At 37.3% G+C, this 12,656-nt stretch overlaps 1 protein-coding gene across 11 annotated transcripts in view; it reads right to left on the reverse strand.

The window, feature by feature from the left end:
- The window catches only part of ERC1 (ELKS/RAB6-interacting/CAST family member 1), a 280,374-nt gene that overhangs the window by 11,720 nt on the left and 255,998 nt on the right, over positions 1-12,656 (reverse strand). For 7 of the 11 annotated variants that reach the window (XM_026867111.1, XM_026867106.1, XM_026867103.1 and 4 more), the window contains one exon: positions 552-740. In XM_026867111.1, the coding sequence (XP_026722912.1) occupies positions 552-740 (189 nt within the window). Of the gene's footprint in view, positions 1-551; positions 741-12,656 lie in introns of those variants that run through there. The other 4 variants (XM_026867147.1, XM_026867133.1, XM_026867141.1 and 1 more) reach the window with 1 other exon arrangement.

Genomic DNA, 12,656 nt, shown 5'->3' on the forward strand with positions numbered 1-12,656 from the left:
TGAAATCACTCTGTGTGTGTGTGGGCATAAGCATGGGTTTATTGCATCTAGCACACTGGGTCCAAATCTCAATTTAGGTATCCACGTAAGGTAGTAAGCAGAAAAAAATTATTGGAAGAACATACTGTAACAGAAGGTAAGGACATTGTATACATTTACACAGAGTGACTCATAAAAATGTGGCAATTAAAATATGATTAGTGTCATTAAAAAAAGATTTAAGATCCCTATGACTACATTAAGTTATAAAGGGCAGCTAAAACTTGTTAATGAGTAAAACATGGCAAAAGTGGTATCTTGCAGTTTGATTTCCTATGAGTATGCAGATGCATAGCCTCAAATACTGATAAAAGAACAGATAAAATTACCTAATAAATATTAAATGGCAATGATTCAAAAAATTACTGACTCCTTCTGTCAGATAAGAGTGGATCTTTGCTATCTGTTTTCACCACTTACAGGATGGTTTTCCAACATTTTGGTGTGGCACATTGGTAAGACTTACATCAACAGTTCAGGCCCTTGTTCAGAGCTTCGGACCACAGACTAACCTGCTCCTGGGTCATCTTCTGCAGCTCTTTCTCCCAGGCTGCTCGGTCATCATCCAGGTGGTAGGAAGCAGGCGGGGTGAGTCCACGCAGAATCAGGGGGTCACGGTCATGGCAGAGGGCTGTCAGATGTCCAATGTATAACTTCAACTTGCTACGATTCTGATCAAGTTCTAAGAGGGGCTGAATTACCTGAAATAAGAGAACAGAGACAGTGAGGAACAGTCTGAGATCCAAGCAGAGTTGAAGGGAAAGATCAACATCTAAGTTACAATCTTGTTCAGCAGCTTTATACTGGAAGAAACCTGAACACCTTCCCTCCCCTGCAGCACTCCTATCCCATAACCTAGCAACCATCCAGCTGAAGCAGAAAGAAACCAAGGATATTAGGGAAAGGGGATGTGGTGATGATAGCTGTCTGATTAATACAGGAAATAATAATGATATGGGTGAAAAATGAAACAGTGTTAAATTGAATACATTAACTGTACTGATTATCCAGCAGTGCTTCAGTAAACTATTTCAACTCCCTGCTTTAATGAAACTAATTTTTCTGATAAAACACGTCTGTCTGCAACTAAGGCAATAGCAATGTAGATTTTAACTGGTTTTGCCAACAAACATTTCATTGTAACTTAAGTATGCAATAAATACGTTCTGAAGAGAATAGTTTCAAAGGATGGCCAAGATGTTTCTAAGATGAACACATCTTTACTGTAGAAACTGGATAGAGAAATATCTTAACCAGAAAGTTAAGATAAAGTTTTCTAGAATTTCCTCTATAGTTAAGACATAGTCTTCCATAGTTTTGAAAAGGCAATGACTTTAATTTATTATACAATCCAGATTCTATATAATAGACTAAAAAAATAAAATGAAAGGACTTTAATAAGTACTATTTTATTTCATTATACCTTATCCAATCTGAATTTAATCCTTGTTTCCCCTTGCAATCCAAACTGGAGTCATTCATTTCCCATAAAAAGTATTTGAAGAGCCATTTTTCATTTGTTTTACAAAAATATAGATCTGAAGTGTGTAAATACATACTGGGAATCCCTTACTATGACCTCCCAGAAGGATACTGCTTCATAATATTCCAGGTGTTTGTGCACATATATTCAAACCCACAGTAATACAAAACTCTAAGGTTTACAGCTGATGAAAAACCAAGGAAGAACTGGAATTAGTGCCTCCACTCCATAAAATGAGGTGCTGAAGCTACAGGGACTGATGCACACCAGCTAGGGGAGCTGGAAAGCTTTGCCATGATAGTGGCAACTTGTCTTTGTGTTCCCAGGCAGGGGCTGCACCTGCTGTTTGTTAGGGGGCCGGGGATATCATTTCAGTGAGACACCTCTGACCTTGCTAATAAATAAGGAGTGAGATAATCTCTGAGTCAACAGGAACAGGGTGCCGGCACTACTTTTAACAAAAACTCTGGCTTTGACCCCTTTTAACAAGGCTGCCAAGGCTCACTTATTTTGCTTCTAACACTGTTCTACATGAATTAATTTCTGTGCAGTGAGAGCATCTGAGAGCCAAGGCTAAGCAGCTAACTAATGTCAGGGTCCCTGTCCTGAAGAGTGTAGCTGCACTCAGCAGCCTACACAAGAACGTCAGGGTGGCAGCAGCTACAAAAAACTACAGTGGCATGGCAGCTGTGGTAGAGAAGACAGATAAGAGTGAGCTCACATGCTTTATTAAAAATCCTACTGCTATGTGCAGCCTTGGGGCAACATCTGTTTGCAGATGTAAACACACATATAAAAATAATGGCTTGATGTATCAAGACTGCACACTGCAGCAGGGCAGAATATTTTGCTCTCCTGTATATATGGCAATAGGAAGAGATATTTTAGTAGCATCAACACAGTCACATTTCACTTCCATCACTGAGCATAACTGTATTTAGCCAACTACATCCATCAGCTTTGGTTGTTCACTGAATTTGTGCTATTTACACCGATTTTTTATAATTGGCTTACCTAGATTATGATCTGAAAGTGTACTGCCTGTGCAGGTGAACAAAAGTGATGATTCTAATTTAACTGCTGTCTTTTGTCTTTCTTACTATTTGGTTTGCCCACAGAGGGTAGAGTGATGGAATATCACATTTTTAAAAAATACTGGTTTATAAAAACGTGAAAACTAAGTAGTCAATGGATAATAACTAGCTGTCCAATCAATGTAGTAGCTGCCTTGTATTCTTTTCAGATATCAAACTGTAGTCTATTAAATGTTCATCAGATGCGCAGATTTCAGCCTGAAAATAATCCACCTTGCCAACCTTCCCAGCTATTTGTGAACAGAAACCATCCCTGATAAAAGCAGAGCTATCTAGTGAGTAACAATGGAAGATTTTCATACAACAGTCGAATTTGATTGCTCAGGGATAAGTCCCCTTTTCTCCTGTACCCTTCTCCCTTCCCTCAAGCTGGAAACAGGCCAAATGAGGTGTGTGAAAGTTCTTAACTAGCAGCCCTCCCAAAGCTGTTCGCAGAGCAATCATTCCTCTCACTTGGGATCCATTAAACCCTGCCAGTCAAGTAGGAAATGCCCTTATATCTGTGTTCCTGACATATCTAATTTGAACTAGCCACTTAGCGAGAGGCACTGTGCTTCCCACACAGCAGAGCTGCCACTGCCTTATCTCAAGAGGGTGTAAGAGCATTTGCTAAGTGGGAAGCCAGGGCAGTGCTGGATTCATAAACCACATTGTGTTCTCATGGTCAGCTGAGAGCTGTAGAGCTTTCTAGGAAAGCAGTGGGTAAACAGATCAAACTCAGGAGTATCTTCTAAAGCAGCCCTGAATCATTAATTGTGCTGATAGGTTTAGGCCATCCTCATCAATGCATGGAATGAAGTCTGCTTAATGTACCCTCAAGTTCAGAATATTGTTAACGGCCAGCTAAGTTTGAGAATGTGGTTTACTGAAAAGGCAATCACTACAACTGTGAAGCACAAACATGTAATGCCTGACAAATCTCTGATACAAACCCAAACCTTCTCTACCAACTGATACAGACATCTGGGAACATATTCTAAACCAAATTCAACTGGTTCAAAATATGTGCAGGTTTTTCAAGGTTTCTCAGATTTTTTTTAATTTTTTTTTTTTAATCTTTGAGCATGACAGATGTGAATCTAATTGTAGTTTTGCAAGTCACTGGAGGAAAAAAAAAACCACTTTACAATGGAATTAATATTGCTTCTTCAGTGGTAGTGCTGCTCTGGCTGTACAAAGGTCAGCTGAAATACAAGTTATCAATATTTAAAAGCTTTTTATCATAAGAGTCTGCATTTAAATTTATATATATATAACTGCATAGATAAGAAAAGGTTATTGAATGCAGTTGGAGAGACCTATCTAAATGTTTGGTCACTTTTACTGTGAATGATGAATACACCTCCTATACAGAGACTGTGGTGTCTAAAAGTTTGTCTGAACAGTGTCTAATGTAAATACGCAAAAACATGTAGGCGGTTATATGAAAACCAGTGAATGGGTGGTATAAGTCCATCAGTGTCAATCTGAAACAAATGTGATATTGACTATCCATAGACAACTGTGGAATAAAGTATGGTTTTAATCAATGCGTAACAGGACTCATTCACCACAACCACCAGCTTTAAATTATGGGTTCTCCAGGCAGAAGGGTTTGTGACCTGGTCACCTTTCTCCCTGCTAACATTCCCTTTCTTCTCTGAAGGAAGGAACCACTTTTCTTTTGCGGAACGAAGTAATTCAATTTACTTAGTTAATTTCAGAGAATACCTTCTAAATTTCTATTTAGCGATAAATCTGCAGCTCCGTTTTTCAATAAAGTCTTACATGCACCCCTAAAACCTTGTCTTTTTTTTCCAGCCACATCAGTTGATCTTGTAAAAGTTATCTCCTTACATAGCTTGCCTAACTCATCAGAATCATAAATCAACATGCATGTTGATTGTGATCAACAGCAATAATCTTGTTCTTACAGATACATGTCTATGAGTTCTCTGAGTAAGTAAAAAAACCCTGAGAAAACAGCATCTTCTTGACACATCAATGCCAATACAAAACACCATACATACACCTGGCACTGGCATGACTCCCGTATTAGCTTGACTACCCTGCTTGCACATATGCTGTGTGTATATATTCACTACAGAATGCTAAAAGGCAGAATAATGCAAATAAGTGGTCTTCATTTTGCAATCAAATAATTCAGTAGATTTTTCTCAACCTACCCATAAATCTTTAAATATTTGAGAAAAATCCCTGGAAGAACAACTATATCAAAAAGTGGGGTCACAGTAAATAACATGAGGTCAGAATTTCACTGCTCTCATATCAAAGGTGCTACGAAGTGTAGATGGAATGAATCTGAAAGTTTCAAAGGAATTAACTAATTTGAGAAACGCTCTAGCTTGCTAGCATGGTCTATGGACCTTAAGTGTTTGTAGATCCTGCAAAGGCACATAAATAGTAAGGAATTCTGAAAAAAAAAACCAACTAAAGCCTCCAAACACCACCAAAGACCCCCTCAAAACTTCAGACTGGACATAACAAATATGTTTGGAAAATAAGTTAAATGGAGGTAGCCCTTCATCTCCTATCAATCACATTTTTCATGTGAGAGTGAGAAATCATATTTTCAAACTTTGTTACATACGGACACAACTATGCTACCCAGCAAAACCTACTTCCCAAACTACCATTACACAGGAGAAGATGGGCTCAAATTCTGGGTAAATACATATGTTTCTAAAAAGAAATTATTTCAAGGAGGACCTGACAAATCTAACAAAAGATGGAGTGGATCACAGTGGGTCCTCAGATGCCTCCCTGTATCTGGGTTTTATTGTAGATATTACCAGACGAGAAAATGTTGCTTATATTGCAAAATACCTTATATTGGGAGATATGGAAATAAACTATGATACCAAATGAGATAGTCTGTAAGTATCTGCATGGTGAATTGAATTACGCCTTCTTGCTTGGACCATTTGTGTTTGTTTGGCAATAAATGCAAGGGTTCAACTACAATAAACTTGTAACCATTGAATGCAATGGAGTTTTATAAGGCATGAATTTGGCTCAGAAAGTGCAAAGCTTTCCCAAATTCAGAACAATTTATCACTGATGTCTTCCCTTCATTATTTTAAATGGAAACAGAAGAAAGTTCTCAAAAAGACAACTGCCTGACCTCAGTTCAGTTCAGCTCAGTTCACTGCTGCACAGAGATACTTGGTTTCTTCAGAAGACCACAAGACAAAAAGCTCAGGGACAGGCTTGGTTTTCTTTAAATTTGTTTTAAAGACAAAAAAATTGATTTTAAACTAACCTTCATAATTTTCTCCTCATAAAACAAAACAAAACAACATGCGTGAGGACCTGAAAGAGATTCTGGCTATTTTGACAGAGCTGTCTTACTCAGTTCATTTCTGACAGATTCAATTAGGAAATCTTTTTTATATAGCAAATTCTTTTTGAAATTTTTATACACCATGAACAAATCCCATAGATTAATGATTTCCAGAGTTCACCCTCTTCACCTTGGCAAAAATCCAGACCAGAAAAAAGAAAAGAGAAAACATAAAACAGGGAAAGTAGTTTTGTCATTAGTTCCCTCTGTTTAAATAATTTTTTTTCCCCATAATGTAGGTGAAGCAAAGAATTGCAGTGGTTGGTAGAATTCCTAAAGCACTGAAAATGAGTAGTTAAAAAATATTTTTCTACATAACAAACCCAGAAGTGCTTTCTCATGACACTGGCAACTTTTGCTTATATGGGCTATGGAGCAAAAGCTTGCAGGAAACCATGTGCGGAATAGCAGGGACTACTGTAGATCAGAACTGAAATACACTGGCAGGACTGTGAGAAGCTTATAACTGGACCATGAGGTAACACAAACATTCAGGAATGAGGTACCTCAGCACAGCTGAAGGGGGTGTCTACAAACAGCTGCAGGGGGTGTCTACAAACAGCTGCAATTTTACCTGTTTCATCAATCCCTTACTTTCAAAAGCAAGAGCATTCGCCCAAACCCTCACCCCTAAATATAACTAATTGACTCTGCACACATTGCATCTCTACAGTCCACATGCCTCTTTCCTAGCTGAGGCAGAAGAGAGAAGTCTTTGACTTAACTGCAAGATGAGATCAGAACATACAAGTTTTCTTTTGTCTTCAAGATTTCTTGGGAATCCAGCAACCCAGCAGCTTAGTTCTGGAGCAAAACAGGATGGGCAAAGTCGGGCAAGATCTACAGAGAACCTAAAATCTTCTACTTCAGTGTATTAAAATCTTCATTTGACAATTTTGTTCCTGTAAACTGTGTTATCAGATTAAAATTATGAATAATAAATTAAATTACAGAAAGTTGTGAAATTGGGTGGTCAGACTTATGATACTGACAATTAGAATATCACCAAGGAAAAAAAAAAAGTATTCCCCAAGTGAAAATAGTTTAACTGTTCGCAGCTTGTACAGGACACTATGGATTTAAATAGCATTCTCCTGATCAAACCTTTGTCGTTGCAGTTACATAAGATTTGATTTCACAGAATCCATTACATTTTATGCCGATTCCTTCTATACAAGAACACAGCAGTTTGAGAATACGTAAGAACAACCTGACTAAATTTTTAATCCATTCAAGCTTTGTAGCACTTGTTATCTATATAACAGTGAACAAGAAAGCACACACATTCCATGCTGTACTGTATTTTGTCTGTTGCTTCTTCCTATTACAAGGGATAAAAGGAAACAGTGGCTAATATGCTTTTGTTTGAAAGCAGAATGTTGTAGCACTTGCACTGGCAGACTGTGTCCATGGGAATGCTTATGTATCGGGGACTGCATTCTTCTGTCTCCCTGCTGTCTGTTCCATTACTAATGGAAACCAGAAGGTACTTCTTAAGTAGTCTACCAGAGAACACAGTCAGTGTCTTCCTGTTCAGATGAACTATAACCTCCCTGTCTGCAGGTGACAGGAATTTTTGTCTCGTCCTTCTCTAACACCGAGTCTTCATTCTGCTGTTCTAGCTCTGTACCTGCTACATGACACATTCAAAGCAAAGCTATGTGAAACCACCAAATACCTGGTTTATCTGTCTTTAGGGATTCTTTTTAGAGTTGTTTGCTCTACATTCAAATGCAAAATCCCATTAATACATACACCTATTTATATAGATATATAAAGTAATTATTTTCTACATGTTACATTAAACAATCAGATGTAGTTGGACTGCCCATGGTGAGCCTACTATGAGTTGGAACTGTAAATCCTGACATCTCCATCAGTAATTATGAACTTTACTAGCCAGGAAAATATAACGTCTAGATTGGCTACATGCCCTTATCAGTTTTTATTTTAATCATATTTCTCTTGAGCTTATTTTCATAGTTAATATGTTGGAAAGCATGTTTGGGCTTGATTCTTTCTCTAATGCTGTTCATCTTCCTCCTCCTCAGTTTCTTTCCTCCTGACATCTAAAAGGTGCTGGCAGCGACACCCCCAGCTTGGCTGCAGCTATTCCTCTTCTGTCTCTAAACTGTCTATGAGTGCCAGGGCTCAGCTCCCCTCTCCTCTAAGTCAAAACCAGCATATTCATATGTTTGCAGAAGCTTCTGGTCTTGCATGATTGCATTCAGGGGTGTGGATGAGTGCTATAAGAAATCTAAATGGCAGAGTAATTTGGAGATAGTACAGACTATCACACAAGTTGTAAGCAACAACCCTCCTGGAAGTGGTCAGCAACAAATATGTTTGAGTACAGAATTCCTACTTGCTACAAAGACCAAGCCACTAGGAGAAGATCATATTCAGCTGCAAATCAAAAAAGAAAATAAGACACAGACCTGGAATAATCTCATTTGGTAGAAATGAATGTTGGTCTTTTTGCAATTGTTTTGCTGAAAGGCACAAATCTCTACAAAAAGAAACCAGCCATCTGTTTTGAATGTTTTAGAATCTAAGTATCTACTTGTGTTTTTCTTTGATCTGCAAGAATAATAGGAAGACAGTGATACAATCCAGTTACACCTCTGTTGTGAGTGCTTAATTCATCCCAGAGCTGCAGATTAAAAAATTCCATCTGGAAATCTTAGTTTTATCATTCTGGGATCAGAAAGAAGATGAACAGTGTATCAAGATCAGTTCTTTTGTGCTTGTAGATGTAACATTTTTGGACAGAGAATATATTCTTCAAACATAAAATAGTTATTAAGACAGCAAAATAATAGAGGGCTTTTTTTAATATAAAAAAACCCAAGCTAGCAAAAGAACTGTTTCCAGAAACATGGAAAAGACCAGTTACTGAAGTTGACATCATTTTAAGGACATCATTCTTCTCTAGGCTGGCCCATCCTAGTCTGACAGTACTTACCAGGTGAAAGATTATGTGCCAGTTTAGGTATAGAATAAGAGAGAAGACAGAAAGGTGCAGTTTCCAAATTGGAATGGTAGAAGATTAATAATGAAACAAAATATTAAGTATTACTTAAGTTGTTCACTCTACCATAACAGGATTATTACTTACACTAAAGCGTAAGTAACAAACTACATCACTACAAAAGGCTCTCCGTTATTCAGAGTTACTACATCCAAAGGAGAAAAGGTTACCCTCTGAAAAAAGCACAGCTTGGAAAGACTTGAAAACAACAGGTAACTGTACAATAGCTAAACCAAGATTCTGAACTGTACTTCCTCAGAGCAGTAACTGTCAGCCCATGAACTCTTTGCGTCTCCTTGCCTGAACTCGATGGCACAGTCTTTTAGTTTCACAGTCAATGATGATGCCTACATAAGCAGGGCTCCAGAAAAGCAGGGATGGAAAGCAGGTCCTGTGATTAAACAAGACAACTGTATTCAAAGTGCTGACCTTGTAATGATTAATTAATTGCATCAACTTATTTGAGTGCATGACATTAGGGTTCTTACCAAAGGGTTGCCCATCTGGAAAGTGGGAGTGAGGAGCCCTGGCTGTCACCAGTATGACAAAACAAATCTGGCATCTTATGTGTCAGTCAGGCCAAGTGATAATGTTTAAATAAAGAAAGATTATATCATGTAGCCGCCTTTAAATTTTGCCCAGGGAATGTCTCTAAGGCAAGCATAAGACACATTCTTTCACATTGTTTTTACACATACGAATGAAGAACTGCAACAGACATATTAAAACAGATTATTATACACTACACAATTAGTTTGCAGATTTTCAGAGAGGGTAAGAAACGACCCTTCAGAGAACAAAAGATGACAATGAAGAAAAGGCAGTGGTCTAAAGATCTTTGTTCATCATGCTGGAATGGCAATTTCTTGAAATGTTTAACATATGGGTTATTTTCCCTTTTTTGGGAAGGAATAGGTTCTTGGAAGGAAAAATAAGAAGTATTAATAAATTGAGTCAAATAAAAATCTAACATAATTTTGGGAACAAATTCAAAATGAGGTATTCGAGTCACCATCATATCACTGTAACAACACTATTTTAGAATATTGTATAATAATATTACCTAGCACTTACATAGCACTTTTCCTGAGCAGAACTTCCACTTTACAAAAACTTCAGCTCATTTTACAATTAAAGAATTTGAGACAGGGAGAAAGAGAACAAGTGAGTGTGGTTGGAGATGATGCCAGAAAGAATTTATCTTCTGAATCGTGGTCTAGTACTGTGTCCAGTAAATTACACTGTAATATGAGTCAGACACGAAAGCTTGGTGTTTTTGACCGTTCTGCATGATCTAAAAATTAAAAAGACCATATTGAAAATAAATTTATTTAAAAGGCTTATGAGGTCACAGGGTAATTGGTGACCAATATTGAGAACCTAAAAGAAGTGTGATAGTAGGATGAGCAGCTCTCTACATGCTGCAAGCATAAGATATGTCTCGTGGAGAGACAGATCACATTTATGCCTGCGCAATCATTTGAAAATGGAACTCACCATGAATAAGATACCTTGCCAAAAAAAAAATCACTATATTAACCCAAGCACCAAATAACATAGAAAAGAATCCATATTATTTTCAAATTTCCCAAAGTATAGACACTTTTAGTTCTGTAGTGATCTCAGTGAGAAGTTCTTGGGGTTTGACAGCTGTGGCAAACTTTAAATTAAGTCTTGAGATGTCCTGCCATCAGTATCATTATTTCTATCTCTCTTACTCTACCAACACAGTAGTCACAGTTCTTCAGAGTTGCCTGTCACCTACTTTTGCCACTTTCCTCTAAATCTATTTGAATAGCTATGTATGCTGGCTGACTAGGTGTCCATTCATTGTGCATCTCCTTTTAGCTGTAAAATGGAATAATAAACACCCCCTCCACAACAAAAGGAAACTGTGAATGCTCATTCTGGGCATTCCTAGACAAAACTGCTCTGCAGATACAAGTTAGAAATATAGGGCTTACAACTTTGAGCATTCAGGTGGTTTTGCATATGTTTAACTTCTCTGTGAGAATTAATCACTTCTATCATTCTTACTGTTATCCTGTTTAAGACCTTTGTCCTAATAAATGCAATACAGAAATGTCATTCAAGCTCCATTAACTTTTAATAATCGCAAATGGCTATTTAGAATGAGACTGTTTTTGGAAACAATATGTTTAATCATTAAAGATGTCCTGTAAGCTCTTGATTAAAAACTATAGTTAAAAAAATTCAAACTGAATTCATTAAGCATTATTCATATTGACGACCTTCCCTCTATTTCAGTTCTTAGGTTTAGATGACTCTCGTCTACAGAAAAACTCTTGACAAAGTCAAATTACAACATTAAAAATGTAGCGTTTGGTACACAATACATACTTGTAATCTGGTTTGCAAATTATAATTTATACTGGGTTTGACAAGGAGTTTAAGAAATTTACTAGAATTGACTGTTTTTCAGTTTTTAAAAATGATTCAAATATTTTCCTATTATGACTTACCCCCTCTTTCCACCACAGACAATCACCTCTGAAATCTCAAGAGATCTGTTAAATTAATGCTAGTGTCTTCAGCAGTGAACTCACAATAATCACTGCTTCTGTGTTAAAATTTCTCAAACTCTAATATTAAAGAAAAATGTCACAAATAAGAGGCTTTTTGTCTTGTAGTATTTTTACAGTAATATGAACTTGCCAATATTTTCATCATCTTGAAAGATCCCCATTTTTATGCACTCCAGTTCAATGCTAGCTTTTTGACCGTTCCACTGTTACTCTAACAAGCATAAAATTATTTTTCAGATTTTGTTCCTGGAATTCACGTACAGCAAAACCAAATGTTTTGCTCCTTAGCAGGCATATCCATGACTTCAGGATTTGTTGGCAACTGTTAATAGAAAACGCTTCCACAGAATGAGTTCAAAAAGCTTGTACAGTGACAGCATCTACTCCAACTCCTACTGCAAGCCAGAGCCATGGGAGATGGGAAAATGCTCTACAACAGCATGCATACTTAAAAACATGCATGGAGTATGTATACATTACATACCAGGATAAATCTCTCAGGTTCTCAGAGTTTCAATTTTGCTCTTCTTCTGTTTTTGCCCTTAGGACTTTTATTGTGTCCTTGCTTTTTCCTGTGTCCTTTAATTTGATTGTCTTGCACTCCAAGAGTATTTTGTGCTCCTATGCCCACCGCACCCATTCAACAAAAGTTCTCCTCATTTCTGATGGGCAGAGGTGACACATGCAAGTTTCTGAACTGCATCCAGACTTTCTCACATCATACGAAGCATGGCTGTGTCTCACGAGAGAACTAGATGGATTGTGCAGCTTGGTAAGTTTATGTATGGAAGTTTGGCTTCCACTTTGTCCCATATAGAACATACATGGTACATATTTAGAAGAAGATACACATGCATATACACATATCCTTTTGTATGTATTAGATATCATATAGTTTAAATTTATATTATTTTTGATAAGAGTGAATAGTAAGTAATTAAGCCATTAGCCAGACCATTTTAGCATTTGAGAAAGACAAAGGGGCATCCTCATAAGAAAGCACATTGGAATATGTTTGGATATAGAGGAGGATAGAGCTCCATCTGGGGAATAAAAGGAGTCATAAGAAATTCAGACAGCAAGGAAACGTGCCTAGAGAAAAAGGCTAGTAAAGACTATT

The sequence above is a fragment of the Athene cunicularia genome (assembly GCF_003259725.1).
Source record: "Athene cunicularia isolate RWA chromosome 1 unlocalized genomic scaffold, athCun1 chr1_part2, whole genome shotgun sequence".
Lineage (NCBI taxonomy): Eukaryota > Metazoa > Chordata > Aves > Strigiformes > Strigidae > Athene > Athene cunicularia.